This window comes from Scylla paramamosain, chromosome 13 (genome assembly GCF_035594125.1).
Source record: "Scylla paramamosain isolate STU-SP2022 chromosome 13, ASM3559412v1, whole genome shotgun sequence".
NCBI classification, from domain to species: Eukaryota; Metazoa; Arthropoda; class Malacostraca; order Decapoda; family Portunidae; genus Scylla; species Scylla paramamosain.
In genome coordinates, this window is record NC_087163.1 from 24535164 (window position 1) to 24557436 (window position 22273).

Below are 22273 nucleotides of genomic sequence, written 5' to 3' on the forward strand. Positions count from 1 at the left end.
AATTTGTGAATAGTAGGTTACTGTGTTAAGGATGATATGCCAAAATGGGTAGCAGTATGAATATACATAACAGTTATTAATACGCAATTATAAATTTTCTTGAAGTATACTTATCATGTGAGTGGATAAGTTTTGTTTTATTTTATAAATCCTCAAAATAGACTAATGGATGTCAAATACCTCTCTTGTGGAAGGTTAAGTCATCAGAACGGACCCACAAGTACCTGAGGTGATGAGTTCAGTGCACTAAGTTGAGCCAGAAAATCTTCCTGTTCCCATGTCTCTTGTTATTCTTACAGGTGTCTTGTTACACCCAGCTGAGATAACTTCAGGAAATATGTGAGTCCCTCAAGTCATAAGTAGCAGCAGACACAATTTAGTAATGATAGCAATCAAAGTTGATCTTGATACACCTTTATGATTAAAGTGCCGCTGATTGAAAATGGACTCGTGTATACATCTACTATTAAAGCATGTTAATGTAGATTGCTGCCATTTTCTTAGAAGTAGCTTCTGCTGGCAGTTGGAGTAAAAAACAAATTATGAACATATATAAGTGCAAAGCTCCTCAGTACATGTTCCTCGTGTTCTTCCAGAATATGATGATTTAAAATATCAAATCACACACACACACACACACACACACACACACACACACATATATACATACATATATATATATATATATATATATATATATATATATATATATATATATATATATATATATATATATATATATATATATATATATATATATATATATATATATATATATATATATATATATATATATATATATATATATATATATATATTATATAATAAAACTACTTGGAATTACACGTGTCATTACTAGTACTATTACTATCATTTGACTACTGTAATACTACAACTCTCTCTCTCTCTCCCTCTCTCTCTGGAGATTATAATAGTTAGATTACTGTCCTCGCACATATAAGCCATATGAGCTCCAAATTCTTTATCACTACAAGTATATCTAAGTGTTATGTCGAAGAGACATAGAAAACGGAACATAACAAGACCATGCCAGATTTGTTTACACTCCCCAGCTGATCTGTCACGTGACTTAGTGGGGGCGGAGCTCATTCTAGACCTACTTCTCGCTTGCCTCATAATTTTGCTTATATTTAAATAATCTCTTGTTGCAGGGTATATTTCATAAGGATACATACCCTGAAGATATAATACTGAAATATCTGCCCGTAAGAGAAAATCCAGTGATAGTTGCAAGGAAGTACGATAAGTTTAGTGGGCGGAGTTTACGAGATGGCGACGTACGACAACTGATCGATGTGTTTGGGAACAACAGAAAATGTGTTCGCATTTCGTTATTTTGTGATGTAATCATAAAATCAACATTATGTTAATCTATGATCCATCTATTGTATCCCACGGGAAAATAAAGCCTTCAATTGCACATATAAAATTAGTATCTTTGTTTGTGGCAGAAGTTAAGATTTTTGGCCGAGCGTGACGTCAGGAGGTCTCAGAAGGTCGCCATTGTGTGTGGAGTTGAGTCGCACCAAGTGAAGCTCGTCATTTGGTTGGATTTAGGGCTTGTAAGCCCTATTATACTAACCAAGATGTCATCACCGAGTGCAGGAAAGCGTCGCATGGATACTGATGTGATCAAACTGTATCCTTTTAGGTGTAAATATGCTAAAACGGATGGCCATGCTCAGGTGTAATGTATTTGTTGTTAGACAGGGAGGGAGAAGGTCCGTATTCAGGGAACTCGCTCAAGGTACTGTACAGCCTTATATCATGTGCATTACAAGTGTGGCAGGTAAGTGGATTCTAAGTCCATGCATACTGGTGGGACAGTCTGAAGGAAGCGATGTTACCTTTTGATGGAATATGGTGAAGTGGATTGTTGTGTTGTGGTTTTCATTTCAATCTGTCACAATAATGATTTGGTGCAAAATAACGCAGAAATTATTTTCCTGGCCAAATGGAAAATAGAGGCTCGTATTACAGATTATCTGTCTCTTTTATAGGGAAAGTGAAAATAATGCTTTGTTTATTTAGGCCCATAAATCGTGATCTTTGTTCATGTTCTTTGTGATTACTTGACTTAGTGCTGCAAACATCAAAGTCATGAGTACCTAATAACCTTAACTGCCGTGCGTAACATACTTGGAAGTGTGCCTAACTATGTTGTGTAGTTCAATAAATGACTCCCTTAGTAGTGAACTTGATACTTCTGTTTGGCTCTTTGGTTTTATTGTGTCTCCCATTGTTACAATTGTTACTTAACTTTACAGATTGAAATGCAACACATCTGTACATACTGTCTTACGATGTGTTGCTTTTAATAGTGAAGAATTAATGTATATATGTAACACCAGCCACTTACATGTTGTTACCATGGAAGCTTTGTGCATTTGGTTCTCAAGACATTGTATTTATTTTTCCTCCTCTTCCTTCGTTTCTTCCGTCTTACATGATATCTGCCTGTACGAATAAGAAAGGGTGTGTTGAATTTCACGCCAAAATAGTCAAGTGCAAACATGTGAATAGTGGAAATTGTAGTTTTTATTGTCTGTTGCTGACTTGTCTTTGTCTTAGAACCTTCACTGGAAGTCATTGAGCTTTGGTGATTATTTGAATTTATCTCTCATGATAATTGACCAGTGCTGTTAAGTTGAAGAGATGGATGCAATGAAGGTCACCCACTGCAGCTATTTTTGGGTAGGATAGGTTAGGTGAGGTTAATGTAGATTATGTAACCTAATTTAATCTTCCTTAGAAATAGCTGGGATGGGTGATTTTCATGTGATGCAGAGAGGCAATAATGCTTTCATTGGTATGGCTATAAAAGAACAAGGGAACAAAGGTACACTGTATAACATTCTGCTATTCCTACTCCCCATGATGTGTGTATTGTGTGACACCAGTTCCCATCTCCTCTATATCAGTTAGTATTTGAAAAGCCAGTCATTGAATGCATCAGAAGAGTGAGATAGAATAAGGAACAAAGCAAGTGGGCAGGGTGTGCTTCCATTGTGCCAGCAACCATGCTAACACCACCTTATTGCCAATTAACATTTATAGAATACATAGATTCATACATAAATTTTTGTATATTGGTACACACATTTTACTGATCACTTTATCCTTCATTTATATACAGTCACACCTACTAATTTGAAACAATATGAACAGCCATGTGTGTGGGGGACAGGGGGACTGGCTTTGAGTGAATGCCCTTAACAGACTGGTCTTGATTCTGGCTTCCAGTGGGCGGAGAAATGAGTGCGAGTGTACATCTAGTTCTTTTGGGAAAGCTACCTACATTTTTGCCTGTCAGTGTGTGTTATTTGGGCATCTTTCTTTGTGCCCCTTTTTCCCTCAAATTTGCAGGCTGTCATCACAACAGTTGGGTGTGTGTGTGTGTGTGTGTGTGTACATTATTTTTCACATATTTATGGTCATATGCTGTCTCCTGATACAGTCATCTATTCCCCTGTGGAAAGAGATCATAGTTCTTAGGGAATGATCTTTTGATAGGTCTAAGCCCACTCATGCACCTCACATTGGGACAGCAAGGTCACAGTCCCACAACTCTCGTCCTGCATTTTCTTGCTGGTGCATGAACAAGGGCTTCACATTAAATGGCTCATCCATCTGCCTCACTGCCCTGGGGCTATAATCCAGGTGTCCTTGGTTGAGCTGAACATGCTAATAATGACACTGTGTGGTGTGTGTGTGTGTGTGTGTGTGTGTGTGTGTGTGTGTGTGTGTGTGCGCACAAAAGTATTGAAGTAGGAAAAAAAAACGAATATATGAAAATAGTGTTTGCTTTCACAAAGGCAAATGTGATAAGCATGGGAATTACATACTTCTTTTTTCAAAGAAATAGATAACATTTACAGTACAGTATATTTGATAACATTAGATGCAGCAAAAAACTTCATGTAATACATTTCAGTAGTAGCATTATCAGTAAGTTTCAGTAATGGAGGCACTGTAGTCCTTCCTGAACATGAAGTCCTCTTGGGTGTTGGCCTTTTTTTGAATTCTCTATCTAGCTGCTTCATCAAACCTTATAATTGGGTCAGTTATAGGATTAAACCCTGAGTGTCATAAATAAGTTTCTTTGCTGAATTGTACAGCACACAAGGGCAAGTTGCATCTTGGGTTGTGGCTGAGGGTGACCTGTGACTGAGCTGACCCTCAGTGTACTGATGACATGGGGCACCAACATTGCCAGGTATTGTGGCGTACAAAGTGATTGGTATCATGTAAAAGTAGTGATGCATTGATTGCACTGTATAGCTTTACTAGTAAAGCAAATCTGTAAACAGTAATTAAAGTTAATGCAGAAGCACTAAATGGCTAACCTGTAGACAGAGTGATGTGTGTGCAGCCCAAAAATCCTGGAGACAGCAAAGCACAAATTTGCTTGATATTTTGGAAATTATGATTATAGCATCGGAAATTTTAATCTATTGTACATGAGGTGGTTGACTAAATACTTATGATTAAATCACTATTAAATCACTGAATCAATGTAAAATAGACTTCCAGAAGCATTTCCTATGTTCTTTATGTGTGTATGATATTTTATCTCGCATTATAAGATGAAAGGATGCACTTATCCATCTTGCTAACAGGTCTACATATTTGTTGCTCATTGGCTCTGTCACCACCAAACATTCAGTTCACATCAGAAACCTAGAGCCTTATAGTACTTGATGGAAAGAATGATGTGTAGCATTGTAAGAAGAGAACGTCAAAGTTGAAGATATCTTGACTACAGGATGAAAAAATGTCTGGAACAAATTAGGGAATAGATTAACAGAGTGGTAACTGAGGTTTGTTAAAAAAAAGAAAAAGCAGAAAGAAATGAAGATGAGATGAGCGTTTATGTTGGGTATGGCCTGGAACAGATGGATAACCAACAGAGATGAGCAGAAGCATTTGTCATTTAAAATTGAGACTGATGACAAACCTTGACAAAACCTGATGACAAACCTTGACAAACAAATGTGTGCTCTGTGTCTTAAATTCTTAAATTCTTTCTTATTCAATTCTTAAAAAAACTAAGTACCTCTCTCTCCCTGTACACGTTCACATGTATCATATTCTTCTGAGCCAACTAAAATGGACTTCGTTGTTTCTAATTTTTGTAGCTGCTTTCCATCAACAAACCAGCATGTCTCAGGTTCTATATTGCTTCACATACATTCCAAACTATGTATACTGAAAAAAGCTTGAGATAATTCTGTTTTTATGTAACTCCTCATTGCTATGTAATTTTTATTTTACTACTTACATTTTTGTTTTGTTTTCTGTGTCTTCCATATAGGTCTAAGTTTTATGTGGATTCTAATTTTATCACCAAAGTTCCATGGCAAGTTTTAGTTTCATTGTTAGAGGTGTTTTTTCTGTACTGGTTATAGAAGCATGGGATCCTTTTCCTTGCCCTAGTAGATCATGAATAATATTAATATAAAAGGCAATTATAGGAAAACATATATTGTAGTATAGCATATTTGATTTTGTGTATATTTCTGCTTCTTTCAATGTGGGAAGTAAATATGTTTATTATGTCATTGCTGGATGCTTGTGTTAGGCTCTGGTAACCCACTTCCTGTGTGGGCAGAAAATCTTTGTTTGTTGTGTCCTTGCTTAAGTTGCTTTCATTCTGTTTCCTTCACAACATATTCCTATAGGTATATTAGGGAAAGGAGCAAGTTGACTATTGTGGTGTATTGGTTAGTCATATGAGCAATAAAGGAGCCAGTAGAAACTTACAGCATCTTTATTATTACAGAATTTTAGTAATACTATTTTGAAAGGCTAGAGGAGACCAGTTGCCATGCAGAAAGGCTGTTTGAAAGCCCCTCGTAATGTTACCAGCTTGCATACTAATATACTTGTCATTATTATTGAGGTGTCTCACTTATGTGCCAAAATAATTCTTAAAAAATTCTGAATAATAGTCAGTGTTATTCACATATATAAAAAGGAAAATTGATGCATAATAGATTTGTGAAACAGATTCATTGTGTCCTAAAAACCACACATTTGAGGAATAATCCCAAAGAGAGAGAGAGAGAGGATCAGAGATAGATGGATAGACTTGCCCAGCATAGTTATGTATGGCTATTGTTTTCAAGAGTATCCCTGAAGTTGAAACTGTTTTCTGTTCTCTTATTCAACAATTATATGTTGTATATCCTTTTTGTAGTAAAAAGAGATGAGTTTAAGCATCCCATGTTATGTTTGATTGCATTTATATGTAGTGTTACACTGTAAATTGCATATTAATTCCTGTGCAAATGTGGAGACATCACAGAAGGCAGGGGAGGAAGAGAGAAAGATTGAGGAGTTTAGTTTGAGGACTGTAGTGGGTTTCAGTGTAAGAAAGATTGAGATAAGAACACATGGTTATATTAATCACTCCTTCGTGGATTTGGAATAAAACCCTTAATAATATCTATGAATGGAAATGAGTTATCTGAGAGGTGCCTTTGGTATGAAGGAAACAGACAGCTGTAGGTATGTTGGTTTGGCACATCTAATGAGTGAGGAATTAATTACAGAGATAGAAGTGATTTTTATAAAGCATGGTTAATTGTCAGGAGAACAGGTGAAAGTGAGATGATGAGAAAGATGTAGTAGAGGAGGGAAGCCTCAAATGAAATAATATGCACATTATTTAATTACACAATTAAATAAAAAGATAATTCTAATTTATGTTGCATGTATTTTGAAGAGTTGAACCAAAGTGCCTTCCATCACACTATCATGAATAATTTGTTATTGAGATAGTGTTGGCTGAAGGTTAAATATGAGTGAGGAAATGTGTAACTGATGTGATAGCTTGCCATCAAACCAGTTCAGTTGTCAGGAAATCCTTGGTTCCTCATCTATATTCTTCCCAGTCATGTTATTTAACGAAGGATATATTATCTCTTTCCCGCTATGTAATAGGAACATCATTGGGCTTAAATTTTGAAAGAATCCATAATATCGTTTTACAAGATTTTACAGGAAAAGTATTAATTGCTTCTGTTGCAATCCTTGATAAGTTGGCTACCCTAGAAGTCACAAGATAGATAAGGGAAGTTTCCCATGTAGCAGCTGTTTCCATTGAGATATGGAGGTTAGTTATCAACGAAAACATGTAATAAACCTGGATATTTATCATAGCACTTCCTGGACGTTTTTTTTTTTTTTAATTATAAGTATTATTTTTGTAACTGTGTGATAACTTTATTGCATGATGCTGTAGGTTTGTAAACATCCACTAAGCAACACGTTAACTGCGCTCCTGCAATATTTTCCTCACTGTAAAACTTGATTATTTACAAGAAAAAAATGAGAAAATAAATAAAAAAAAAGTAAAAATTAAATAAGATAAAAATACTGATGACTTGTTGCAAATTCCACTGTGTAAGATGTAGGTGTACTAAAGCACTAAATAGCTTTGTATTGTTATTGTGAAGAATATAATGAAGTGCCCATTCATATCATACCTATTTTTATCCGAGTATTCATAGTATGCAACAAATAGAAACTACACACGCAAGGTCCTAGCGATTGTGGCAACGGCAAGAGCGAGGTGCCGCGAAGCATTTCTCGCAGCGCTTTTAACAAGGCTTAGCGCACCTACGCATCTGTTAAATCTGCACTCTTCCTTGTCTTGCCCAGGTGGCATGTTAACTGTTATTGTGGAAGGAAAATGTTCCTTTGCTGAGGTTATTGGTGTAATTATTACAACTGATTTTATTTTCCGTAGATGAGAGCTTTGTGCAGTATGGTTGATTGAAGGTATGCCTGGTGACATTTCTTAAGCTGGTTCAGAGGGAGGCTGCAACGGACGATGTATGAGTATGTAAAGCTTTTCTATATTTTTATCAATAAATCATTAACTGGTAACTGCGTCACCCTCATCCTCGTGCTCACGAAAATGAGAAAGTGGGTGCAAGCCTCTCGCAGAGCGAACCACGAACCAAGACTGCTGACTTGTGCCCCCCCCACACACACATCCTGGAACGACATGTAGAGCCTTACGCAATGTATAGAGACACAATGGTGGGTGGCAGTGTTCTTCAGGAAGAACATTAGAGGTCGTACGTCAGTCAGCAGGGTGGTGCATTATTGACTCGCGCGGCAAGAGTTCACCACATGTTTCAGTGTCGCTGGGGCGCGCGGTAAGTGTGTCGCGCCTGCTAAGCTCTTACCGTTTGCGATTACGATATGTTCATTGCACCACGCATTTTTTGTAGCCTGTTATGCAACAAGTACAATGACAGGTGCGGTCATCAGTATATGAATGAGACTTGTCTGCTGTATCTGAGTATCACAAACCAGCAACATGTCTCATGACGCTGCTTTATATATATATATATATATATATATATATATATATATATATATATATATATATATATATATATATATATATATATATATATATATATTATGAAATTTTTTATTTATTTATGGCGCGCGCACCATGTTAGTCTTCCAGACAGGTTAAAAAGATCTCTATCAGCTTTTTATGCTCATGTAGTGATCGTTACTTTAATTTGTAACCCATAATTTTCTTTATGTATTTAGATGTGCATTCTTAGGAACTGAAGTAGTGACTGTCAGAAGACTTTCCTGAATAGTCTTAGTGTCTGGCTTAAGGTTGGAGATTCCTTTGGTATTTTTCTTCAGAATCAGGTCCTATAACAGGGAGACTGGATTCAGCATTAAGCTGGTAAGGAATTTCCATAAATGTCTCTTGGTTGTACACAGTTTAAGAACAGATCATGGAAATGGATATGGATTTATTGGGAACCGTTGGTTTAATTTTGCCTTGATACATCAATTTTCCAACACAGTGAGAATATTTGTGTGCAATTCCCAGTATTGTTTCCTTCAGATTATCTCTGAGGTCTCCCTCATAATCCTTCATTATAATCACAAACTAAATATTTTTGAATGAAAAGCTTCCTTAACTTCTGTTACCAGCATCGAAAAGAAGCATGAAGTCACAATGCTTAATGGATTGAATGAATTTTGTGTCAAGTTCTATGGCCCCAAAGGCAGTAAGTATCTCAGCACAGGTTTATGATGTGATTATTTGTAACATGAGTTAGTGTTGATTATCTGGTGTGTTTTGAATATATATTATAGCTGCAGATCCTTCAGTAACTTGCTTTTATGCATTGTACTAAATCTCCTGAGTGTTCTAGAATGTAATATTTTTCAGCGCCATATGAGGGTGGCGTGTGGAAAGTTCGTGTTCATTTGCCGGAGCACTATCCCTTCAAGTCTCCAAGTATTGGCTTCATGAACAAGGTTTATCATCCAAATATTGATGAGGTGTCAGGCACAGTGTGCTTGGATGTTATAAATCAAGCTTGGACAGCATTATATGGTATGTTGAAGGGTACTCTTTAAAAAGTTACTAAGTTTTCTTTGTTTTTGTAATTTAATTGAATCGTTTGGCCTTGGTAATTACACTTTAAGCCTATGTCATTTCTCTTTAATGATGTGTAAGGAATGTGATATTCTTCCATCCTGGCCAAAGTTTGCAACCAAGCCATCCTTCTTACCACAGGGAGAAATTTATAAATTAGATATTTCCCTCAGCTAGGCTGTTAAGTGAGTTGCATTCCAGTGAAACATAACTTAGGTCTCATAGAATATCAGGAAGACACTGGAAGGATACTGTTGATAATGCATGCTCATGTGACATTTTATGCTACAAATAATTTGATGCATTATAATGGATGTAGGTATATGAACTGAAAGCATCACTGCAATGCTGATTAAACTGTGCTGAGTAAAGTTTAGAAACATCAGTGTGACCATAATAAGGGCATCAATTAGTGGATGGCCCATGATCAGTAGAAGAAAAAATGTACACACTAATAAGTGGCTTTGAGAAAGAAGTTAAGGATTACAAATATTGTTTCAGTATTTAAGAGATCCACACTGAAATAAATTAATGGCTGCATTATGAAAAGTTTCTGAAAAATCTAACAGGAAAGATAAGTTGCTAAAAATATTAGTTTTGAAAATGCATAGGTGTTTGGTACTACTATTTGAGTTTTCATTATTTTCATGGTGTAAAAAAAAATAATTGAAGATAAAATCAGAGAAAAAAAAATTGTAACTGTAAACATTAATTGTTCAAGTGTTCCCTTACAAGGCTATTCCTACTTATCAAACCACCTCTTATATTATGAACTTTATATCCATCCATCAAATGTAAGGTTACTATATGCAGCCGGAAAGTTTTATGCAGTATCTCTCAGCCCACCAAATCAACCTCCCTCATGGTTTCAGTCGGTCATCACTAAGTTTCTGTTGTGTCATCATTAGTGGGCAAGTGCATATTCTATCACTACAATGAAATACAGCAGTGTGCACTTATTTTCTTGTGCTGTGCTACTATAGCTTTCATGGCACTATCATCTACCTCAGCATTTGTAGTATAAATATGTCATGTTACCAGGGAGTTCAATCTTTTTTTGTTCTTAGGTAAAGATAACTTACACAAAGTTTTTTTTTTTTTTTTTCAGATCTGTCCAATATCTTTGAAAGTTTTCTACCACAGTTACTTACGTATCCAAACCCCATTGATCCTCTGAATGGGGATGCTGCTGCCATGTACCTCCACAAGCCTGAAGAGTACAAGAAGAAAGTCTCAGGTAATTTTGTAAACTTTTTCCCCCTTATTGTTGTAGATAAGACATCATGTCTGCCTAGTCTTCTTTATATTGCAATTTATTCATTTTGGATTGGTTTTTAATTTGTTCTGTTGTTGATTTTTGTCATGAGCATTTTTGTCATTGTTTTGTAAGGCAGGTTCCATGTCTACATGAACCAGCCTTTGTCATTTGATGGCAGGTGACTGGCATCCTTCCTCTTCATTCTGTTTAAGTATAATGTGTGTCATAGAGGCTTTTCAATATGATTTATTCATGCATTTCAGATGTTGTGTTTATCTCTTACTGTAGCTGGACATGAAGGTCCCAAAACTAACCAGTCTCCATCAGATTCATTATGCTATTAGAGACCTACACAAGACTCACAACATCTGGCAATCTAAAGACCCCACAACCAGACCGTCCTGCTGTTGAGCACATGTTTGATTAGTCACCTCTGCAAGAGGTACACCACTCATGCACCTGGGATGGTGACCCAACCACCTAACCAGCACTGTAAGATACCTTGTGATGCAGTCAACCCCTAAAATGGAGTGTAAATAACTTTGGTCTCAAACTTTGTTTTATATCATTAAAGCCAGTAAGAACAAATTCATCTTTATAAAGTCAACAGTCTAAATCTTTTCCAGTTCCCTCAGTGTGGTTCATTATGATCAACTGTTGGCCAGAAATAAGAATAAGGAAGAAAATAACTTCATCTTAACCTTTGTCAAGGCAGTGGCTGAATAGACGTGTATAGAAATGAACTTGAGTATTATACTCAAGTCCTGGTGGAAGCTAGACTTTTTTCCAGTAATCATCATATGCTGTCACCAGCCCTGTCTTTAATTACAAATACATCAGAAAGCATGAGCCTCTATAGGTGTCTAAGAAATATATTCCTTTCCTGCCTTGGCCAGGGGCTGACCAACCAAGCTTCCAAGAAATGAACCTACAGGCCAACCATCTTAGCCTTCAGGAAAAAGCCTACAGGTGCTACAGGCTCAAGACTTTAAAAAATAATAATATTAATGATATTTTCTGCCTCTAAGAAAAGTAGGTTCCATATTTACATTGGTCAGCCTTTCTCACCCAATGGCAACTTTCCAGACCACATAATATGTGCTACTTGTCTGCCAGTGTCTTGTTTTTCTGGATTCTTCCTTAATATTTTCCTTGGTGTCTTCCTTTGTACATCTACTCATTGGCTGCATTCACTTTAGAATGTTTGATACATTTTTTCAGTCACTATTATTTCTAGCTATGGCAGAGTTGCTAAGTGTTTAAGTCAGTTCTTGTAGTGCTGCTGGAAATGCTGGAAATAGTGCTGCCATTCGGCCTCAAGACGTCACATGAACATTAAGGTTTTTTGAGGCTCTAATTTCATTGATAAGGTTTGTCTTGTGAAGAGGAAAGATCTAAGTAGGATCCAAAATGACATCTGGACAGTTATTGCAGAAAAAATCTTGAAGATCAGTAACATTCCAAGATTTCCATCTTGTCAAGATAAGAAAGTGGGATTGGGTGCATGCATGAGCGTGTTAAATAAAATGCTGTGGAAAAATACTTAGCTATAATAGAAAAAAAAATAAATAAATAAATAAATAGGTTGATGTCAGCAGGATCTGACATTGTTCATGTAATTCTGTTACTTTGCTGTATGAAATCTTATTCTTTTTTCACTGTAAGTTTCCCACTTCCTTGCTTGAGTGCTTAACTGCTTACTTTTTACAGTGGAAGACAAATGAAGTTATCAGTGTGATGTGCTATATGGCTTTTCATTCCTCCCATGAAGTCACCCATGTGTTTGTATCTTATAAGTGTATGAATTTAGAACAAGCAAGACGTGAACTCAAATTCCATATCAGTGATGCTGTAGATGAGTTTGACCTGAGGTTAATCAAATACATCATGGTCTTGTATCACTAAATTGCTGCTGAAAAACACTACTGCAGGTTGCAAAACACACTATTATGAGAAAATAGACCATAACCTCAGATATTCACAGATATATTTGGTAAGCAAATAGATGCAGTGCTCACCAGATTACTGATTTTTCAGAGCTGCAATCATTTACTGAGCACACTGACTCTGCATTCATCTTCCATAGCAGTTTGCAAAAATGTCCTGTTAGCACATCTTCATCAGAGCTTCAGAACAATGCAGGTGATCTGAATATCACATGTTATTGTAGCAGGTCACATGCCTTTTTACTTTGAAGCAAATTTCCTAAAAAACCTGTACCTAGTTGCATTGATAAACTCATTTGTACTTTTATGAGCCTACATGTCTCAATCTAAAGGTCTAAATATTGAAGTTTTGTCACCTGTTCTTATACTCCAACAGTTTATAAGCACTTGTCTTCCATACACAGCTGTGTTGCATAAAAAATATGTTAAAACAGAACAGTGACAGCACAGATCTCTCATGTCTTTGGTAATCTGAGGAGCTTGACCCTGCACACCTTGGCTAATGCCCACCACTCTGTGAACCTTGTTGAGACCACCTTACTGGTCACACTGCTAACCATCACTGTAGGTCTTTTGTTGATAGCTTTTAGTGGAATTGCAATATATTGAATTTTGTATTATTTATCCGTAGGTTTCTAACCATTTTGGTTGAATAGTTTTATTTCAGAAACTAACCTACTTGAAGTGTGACTTTTATGGAGGACAAGCAGACAGACAAGGCACTCTTAGTAATACATATATCAGTCCCAGTCAGACCTCCAACCATTTTGTATTTCATTGCTGCTCTGTTGTATTTGCCTTTACTTTCTTTTGGTTATTTATCTTTCAAATTCTGTAAGTGAATTCTTCATCTTCTTTCTCTTGACACCAACAACTTTATCTTCTGTATGTACTAACTTCTTCTTCTTCTTCTTCTTCTTCTTCTTCTTCTTCTTCTTCTTCTTCTTCTTCTTCTTCTTCTTCTTCTTCTTCTTCTTCTTCTTCATCATCATCATCATGTTCTCGTTCTTGTTCTTCTTGTTCTTGTTTTGTCTTTTTCTTTTTCTTTTTCTTCTTCTTTATCATCATCATCTTCATCTTCCTGTCCTGCTTCATGATCTTGGAGGTTTAGATAAGTGGCATATTCCTTCCAGAATGTATGAATAGATACATTTTCTGGATGATGACGAAGATGCTCTGATCTAAATATTTTTACTATATTTAAATTTGCAGGTGACATATATTGATAAATGTGAAATGGAACCTACTAGAAATGGAGGTACATTTTATGTGAACTCAAAGCACAGGAAAGAAAGGAAAAATGAATAGTTGAAGTGCATTTAGGAATAAAGGATAATACATCAAATGGCTGTGGTGATTGTGTTTAGTATTTCTGGACCACTGAAGCAATTTTATCACAGGTTAAAATTTTATAGATATGATAACTAACAAATATTGAAATACTAATTTGTATTAGAAAGGAGAGAAATTAGATAACCATCAAAGTATATCTATGGAAATTAGTGTGTTGTATTAGTACATCTTCATGTAAAAAGCAAGGCTACTAATAATGCCAAACCTTACAGATTATGTTAAGCGATATGCAACAGAGGAAGCACTTAAGGAGCAAGAAGCTGCTCAGGCTGAATCCTCAGACTCAGAATCATCCATGTCTGACTTTTCTGAAGATGAAGCACAAGACATGGAGCTCTAACCATGCCAGCTGATCCTCTCTCAGTGTGGTCACCTTCATCCTCCACTTCTCCCCTCACCTCATGCTCCAGACTCCTCGCCAGCTGTTTCTCCTCTGCACCACTAATTTGAGTTTTTGCTGTAGTCTTTTAAACATGTAATGTACAACTTTACCACAAAGTAATGAACCTACTATGTACAAGTATTGCAGTTAAGTTTATATAATGTACAACAGTTAAAGGTGTAGAGGTTCGGCCTGTATCATACCTGGGTGTTGTATGGATGATCTTTTTTCATACTTTTTTTAATCAAAAGATATCATTGGCAGTTGTGTACAGTTTGGAACTTAATACATAGGTTATTTTGAAGCTGGTTGTAAGAAGCATTACACATTTTTTTGGCAGTAGTTTACAATTTGACTAAATCATAGGATATTACCCATACATTGTTTCAAAACTGCCAATGAATGATATTGGAAATCTGTCTTGAGTTTTCATAAGCTTATGTATATATTTTAAATATTGCAAAATATAGCATGTTTGACTTCAAAGTCAATTTAAAAGTTGTTCCTCAGTAGGATACCAAAATATGCTACATGTAAATATACAGGTGGCAGTACAGGGGTTTGTTGCTGTACTGATGAAATACTATTATGATCAAACTTTTTTTGTACTGTTTCACTCTTTCAGTAAGTAGCTGGCAACACAAGAGTCCTGGAGCTTCACAATCGTTCACAGAGATTATATTAAGTGTAAACAGTAACTCCTTCTGAGACAGAAGAAGGATTAGTTTTTATACAGGAGATTTTTTTTTTCTTTTTGGTGCCACTAATTTGTCCCCTCATGTGTATTCCTGACTTGGCTCCCATGTGCTTCAATCAGGTAGTGGTCAGAACATTTTAGGTCACTGGCTACCATGTCATTTCCTTTCATATCTGTAAGATTTCAGGCTCTTTAAGCTATACCTCAAAAGCTGAGTGAATGCAATTTATGAGCAAAATATTTTGCTTCTTGACTGTCCTAGTCATCAGGCACAGTGCATGGTGGGATCATTGTGTTGTTTCTATTACCAGTGTTTGATGGTTTTTGTCTGCTATTCATGTCTTTCCACTAATAATTCAAAAGATAAGTAGTCTTGTGAAAGTAAAGAGTTCCATTGTATTTTACTCTTCCAAGCTTTATTTTTATTTAATATTGATTACAGTATGTGATGTTAATGTCTTCATTATATTTTATTTTAATTTTAACAAAATAGAGTTTTACTTAGATTGCTAAGGAGCTGGCCTGGAATGCACTAGATGTTTGGGATGGAGGGACATAGTGGCTGTGTTATATTCTACCCTGCAACACAAGGATTCTCTCCATTTGAGGTCAGTAGTATTAAGCAATTGTGTTTTTTTTCCATCTTGTTATACAAATCCTCAAAGTTTAAGGAAATCATTCAAAGTAGATTAATACCATAGACATGATGGAGATGGAGTTCATGTGTGTGAAAGTGCAATGTTGTGTCTATTGAGTATAATTAACTTAAGAATACCTAAAACATTCAAATGTCATCTTTGTTTTAAATGGTAAAACATTTGTAATGTATGTTTTCATTAACTGACAAGATACTTTTATAGCTTGTTATAAAGATGATAAGTTCATTGATTGGTGCTTGAAATGTTTACATAATCTTTGTGTGTTTTGGAGAGCAGGTACTATTCAGGAGTCAGGATGTTTGTATTGGGTATGTTGACTCCAATGTCCACAATATAAAGTTACTGAATCTTGATGAGTGCTTGATTTACAAGGAGCACTAACTTGTAATAATATAACTATACTTGTCACTTAGAAGGAAATACCAGTTCATTAATCATTATACCCCATATTCATGTTTAAAAATAACTTGCCATAATCAAAATTTGTAGCTGTAGGACATGTTTCAATTCATTTTCTTGTTTATGAGTGTTTGATGGCTCAGAATTAGATGAGACAGTATAGATTTTTAGTGATAAAAACTCAACTTAGTTGCTTTGGTAGTTTCCATTGATTTTATTAATTTTAGCTTGCATTGCAATAGGTTTGTCAGCTTACTTTCCATTCATGGCTGCAGCTGCATATATATTTAATGGCTCCATATTACTGTTTGCCCTTTGAGGTTTATCAACTTAATTACTTTACTCATTCACACATGATAGGAGTTGGACAGGGAAACAGATTAATTGATTGTCTTTGATAGCCTTATTGAAGAAGTAATAAAATGACTACAAATAACAAATATTGCTAGAGTTATATTTAAAGTATTTCATGGTAAGATTATTAATTTATCTTAGCCTTGGAAATAATTGATCATCATAGTCAGTTGCAAATTTTGTCACATTCAGTTACACTATTTGATATAGATTCCTTTTGCTTTATTTTCTTTACCTTTTTATATATGAAAAAGCTCCAAGACATTAACTGTAAACATGTGACTAAACAATATTGGTTCTCCTTGTAACAGAGAATAGAAAGGTATAATTCATGGCTCCTTATGAAGCAAATGGTCTTAGTGTTTGTGCCTGCACTAAATGGTTGATTTATAGTTGAAATTTTCACTACACAAGTGAGTTAAAAGATACTTAGATATGTTTAATCTAACTCAAAATTATTGCCATCTTTATCCATCCATAGAGTCAGTGACATGAATGCCTGTGTGACAGTGATAACTGGAGCAATTGTTTTAAGATAAGCATTGAACAGCCTTTTCAGTGTTTGTCCCTTTGAGCACAATTTTCCTTGCTGAGGGAATCTCTGCAGTCATTGTAAAAACTTTTATGGTCTTACTCTAATCTCATGTTGCAGAGGAGTTTCTTCATGGCTCATCTAGTCCCTCACATCTTTAATTTCACATGACCGAAATCTGAGAGATCCCTGTGTGGCAAATGTGCAGGAAAGTGTTGTTATGGTTTTGAGAAAGATTTATATATGTCATTTTTAACAAGTCTCCTCTTACGGTTTACAGAGTCAGAGTTACCCCAAGACTTGTGATTAGTGGTGTTATTGGAATTGTCAACTGGCATGTAGTAGTGAGCTGCTCCTAAACATTTATGAGAGGAGGAAGGTGTGGTTAAACATTTTAATTTAAACCTGTGAGTTTCTTTTATTTTGAAATTACAAATAACATACCTCTGGTAACACAGTCAGTAGAAATGGTTAGCGGGATCCTCAGCTTTGGAGGAAAACATCTCGTCCTGTACAACCCAAGGCTAATGCTCAAACAACTGGGGCTCCTGGGCAGCAGTCAGTTCTGAAGCTGTTACATTGTGACTACAACATTTGTGTATTGTGTACACCTCAGGTGGGCAGCAGACACTTGGTTGTTTGGGTCTTGTGCAGCAATGCCTGCCCAAGGCTGCTTTCTTTTTTTTTTGATAACTTGTTCCTTGTGTGAGCTCAGCTACAGCAAAGGGCCTCCGTCACTTAACCCCAGAATTAATTAAGAACTATTGGAGTATATTTATGCTGAGATTGTTTTTCACTATCATTGTTGCAGAACATGGTTCTGAGTCATATATTGATTTATTAAGATAAATAGTAAATCTTCCTAAGATTTTATTCTAGAGCAAGGATATATGTATTTTGAGGGTTAAAGGATTTGATTGAGTATATTTTCAGTAATTTTTAGCCTAGACACTAAATTATTCTGAAGTAAAAGTTAGCATAGTGCTTCCTGATAGTGTATTGTGTGGAAATAAATCTGGAATAAAATGTTTCATAGAGTATAGGGTAAGTACACAGTTTGACATTAGAAATTTTACATACATAAGCATGGTCATTCTAAACATGGTCATATACATAGTCAGTGGTCAAAACAAAAACAAAAAAAAAATCTGCATGAAGAAAAAGTAATGGAAGTTTTCATTGTGAAAAATCTGCAAAATTAATTTGAAAATTTTATATTAGATGGTTAATGATTGTATATAAAATAGTTTGAACTTGATGGTGAGATCTATTTAACAACTGGAACTGGCCAATACTGTATATCCTAAAAGCCCCATTGATTTTTTGGTGTGCTTAGGATAAATATGTGCTTGCTTCTTCAGGAGTGTGTTCTTCACTTTTCAGTGTATCTTATACCATTTAAACATTTTCCCTGATATGCATTGTGGTTAAGGTTATGATAACAGTTACTATAGGAATTACTTCTAAAGTTATGAAGATTACTTCATTTGCTCACCTTTCCTTGTTTTATACTAGGAGCAGCCTGTGGCTTGAACAACAGGTAATACACTTACAGATAGTCTTGAATTCATTAACATCTGTATTCTGCCCACCACTGTTTGTTATGTTTTATAACAGGAGTAGTAGCCTGGTGTATTTGTAAAGACTATGTTAGAACCATTACAGTATGGTTTGCCTCAGCCTGAGAAGCAAAGCTGTACTGTTGCTGTGTGTATAGTTTTAATAGTAGGGTCATCTAAGCATTGGTCTAGAGTCATTGTTCTCGTCCTTGATTAGTTCTAAACACTATTAGCACTAGATGCATTTTGATTGTGTTTAATTTCAAAGCCACTCTAATAACCAGATCAGTGACTTTAATATTTCCATGGTTTCTTGATCATTAGTTTGACAGACCATGGCAAAAAAAGTGTAATAATGTTTTACTGTTATTTAAAGAATATTTCAGTATACCATAAGAATTTTTCAGCCAAAGGTTAAAAACTTTTGGCTAGTAGTATTTCATGAGGGCAATGGTCTTAATGACTGTGTTGGTGTGGCCATTAGTAAGTAAGGACCATAATTGCTTGCCAGCCCCCCAAAGCTTTAAGGGCAAGTGCTCCAGAGGCGTTCTACCTAGACGCTTATAATGAAGAGGCTTCACCTGCTTGGAGGTTGGTTAAGATGTAGGAACAGCAATTAGAAAAAGCATGAGCTTGATCATTTTAAAGATTTATTTTGTACTTATTCTTACCATGAAATTTAGTCAGCAGCAGATTTCAAAAGTGTTGTTATTGCACACTGATGCCAGAATTTGTATTCATGTGTGCATTGGATCTTGGAATCGTTATAGTGAAAATGTTCTTACTTTGTTTGCAGTTTCGTTACAAAAGTCATTTATATTGTTTTGATCCCAGAATGAAGAAAAGAGGAATGGAAGGTGAATAATGCTATTTCTTTTTTGCATTCAATAATTAAATTTAGGTTTGCACTCTCTCTCTCTCTCTCTCTCTCTCTCTCTCTCTCTCTCTCTCTCTCTCTCTCTCTCTCTCTCTCTCTCTCTCTCTCTCTCTCTCTCTCTCTCTCTCTCTCTCTCTCTCTCTCTCTCTCTCTCTCTCTCTCTCTCTCTCTCTCTCTCTCTTTTACTTTTTTTTTCACAGACTTCAATATTCATCTCAGTATGGTTAAACTGCCTCAATGTATTTCACCCACTCCTCCATTTCACAATGCACTCTGTACAAGCTCTTGTGCCACATTTTATCCACATTTTCATTGATTGCAGCATATTGATGGTGATGATAATGATGATAACAATAATAACATTAATAATAATAATAATAATAATAATAATAATAATAATAATAATAATGATAGTATTAAATAATGATATAATACAGATAGAAAGGTTATTTGTGGAATTTCGGCTTCCTGAGAAAATGAAATTATTGAGCTGTGTTGAAAGAATATTTGTGGTAAGCACAAACTATGCATGTAATCATAAATTTTGGCATCAAGTAGGCTACTAGTGTGCTTTTGCCAATATCTAATATCACTGTGCTGAGCCAGGAAGATCTCCAGAATTGGTGTGTTATGTGCATTTTTTCTGTTGTGTTTATTCATAGAATTATTATTATTATATATTTTTTTTATTATTTTACCTGGGTGAGCGCAGAGAGCACTTAGTCTTTCATAACCTCACTGTCTTTCATGGGGGGTTTGGCTGGCATATTAACACAAGCGACATGAGTCCTACAAACACCTACTTGGTGAACACCATGAGAATATAGTTATGTAGTTGCTATAATGAAAACCGAGGCAACCCAATTAGTGGAGGGGAGTTTTGCTGTTTGCATCATACGAAAGATTCACAAAATGTATTATGGCCCAAGTTATGCATTACTTAAACTTGAAAAATTGGAAGGAAAACTTTGGTGTTTGTTTGGCTCAGTATTTGCAACACAGTCCAAGAAAATGTTCATAATGTCCCTTCAGTTCATCTCTCATCAGCCAACATGCCATGAGCATTTCTTTGAGTGGACTGAGAATGGCAACCTTTCAATTCTGCTCATGTGGTAGCCGCAGGCATGGCTGGAGAGCTGTATGGTGGCAGTTTGGGCCTCCCATAGCCTACCTCAATGCTGGGTGGTGGTGGTAGTGTTGGTGAATCCATGCATCCATTGGTCTACATTTGTTATGCATAAGAAAACAAATTTTTCTACTGAAATTTTGTGCTGCATGAGCACTTCATAACTGGCTGGACATGTGCCATTGATCCAATTTCCACCACTGCACCTCCATGTGCCACACCTCAACACTGTAAATGCAGGCTATCATAACTTTGTATATTCTTAACTAAGCTGAATAAATGCCTCTGTGTTATTTGTAACTATGGTTTGAATGCCCTGTATAGTCCATTAAAGAACTATTGAAGCATACCTGTTATGAACTTAGTGAAAGGTACATAGCCTTACCTCTGCACACATCCAGCAAATCATAACTTATCCCAGTACTTAACACCCATCAACATCCCTGCTGCACGATTCCCCACTACAATGACGCATTTTTCTGAATGCTTCATGCTTAAACATACAAACTTGCCTTCACTGACTCAACCATCATTTACTGCCCTCTGTTTACTTCCACTGACGGAACCTCTCACATCTGAAATGCTCACCATCTGCCCTACCCACTGAGTAGCATGTAATGTGCATACTTGGTGCTTACAAATAATTTAATGACATCTCTATTACTCTGTAGTTAGGCAGATGAATGACTTGTATGTTTAAACACCCAAGTACAAGGAGGATATTGTAGTGTTTTGGTGGATGATCTAGTCTGGGTCATTGGGCCACGGTTTCGTGATGGAGTTGAGTGGAACGCGCTACAGGCTTGCAGCAGTCATTTCCAAGCCCGCTTTTACCTGTACAATAATTAGTATGTAAAAGAAAAAAAAAAAATTACATTTCATAAAAGTTACTCTAACCGCATTGCACATGGTATTTTGAGTCCGCTACATTGACAAAGTCCATTTTTTCCAAAATAATGCAGTCAGAACATTGTTGAGGCTTAGTATTATCTTCCCTGTTCCTGAACCTTTGAAACCATCAAGCTCAGTTATTCCACTGGTGTTACGGTTGATTTTTCCTACGTATTCCCATTGAGACGCATCTTTTATCAGCTCCACGCAACGACGGTATAATCCTCCGCTCCACGTGACAGGAGTAGTAACAAACAGCGTCGCTGGCCATCACGCGCCGAGTTGCTGGCCAGCAGCGTTGCCAGATTGTTTTGGCCATATTATCGTACTACACAGGTTGAAATTATTGTACTTCTGGTAAAATTATTGTACATATGTAATTATTCCAAATATTATGCAAAACTGCCACTTTCCAAATACAGAATTTAGGTTATATATATATATATATATATATATATATATATATATATATATATATATATATATATATATATATATATATATATATATATAGAGAGAGAGAGAGAGAGAGAGAGAGAGAGAGAGAGAGAGAGAGAGAGAGAGAGAGAGAGAGAGAGAGAGAGAGAGTGTGTGTGTGTGTGTGTGTGTGTCTGTGTGTGTGCGCACACCCCCTAAACACCTCCAGACACACTCCAACACCCCCTAAACACACCAAATACACTGAAAGCACTGTCACGGAAGACAAATACTACAAAGACAGACAGGGCAGCAGGAAAAATTAACCTAAATATTGTTTTCTTGGCATTTTCCTGTTTTATCAGCCCCTCCATT

General features: G+C 36.0%; 1 protein-coding gene across 4 annotated transcripts; it reads left to right on the forward strand.

The window, feature by feature from the left end:
- Positions 1-1499: 1499 nt before the first annotated feature.
- LOC135106558 (ubiquitin-conjugating enzyme E2 H) lies at positions 1500-20890 on the forward strand. Of its 4 annotated transcripts, none has more exons than XR_010271359.1 (6): positions 1500-1660; positions 8998-9074; positions 9239-9406; positions 10557-10685; positions 11051-11198; positions 14218-14358. XR_010271359.1 is itself a non-coding variant. In XM_064015762.1 (5 exons), the coding sequence occupies exons 1-5, from the start codon at positions 1608-1610 to the stop codon at positions 14343-14345; spliced, it is 555 nt and encodes a 184-aa protein (XP_063871832.1). In that variant the 5' UTR covers positions 1500-1607; the 3' UTR covers positions 14346-20890. The 4 variants fall into 4 exon arrangements, 2 of the variants coding, with proteins under 2 accessions (XP_063871832.1, XP_063871833.1); XR_010271360.1 differs by lacking the exon at positions 14218-14358 and adding an exon at positions 11603-12246; XM_064015762.1 differs by lacking the exon at positions 11051-11198 and having other exon boundaries at positions 14218-20890.
- The last annotated feature ends 1383 nt before the right edge of the window (positions 20891-22273 follow it).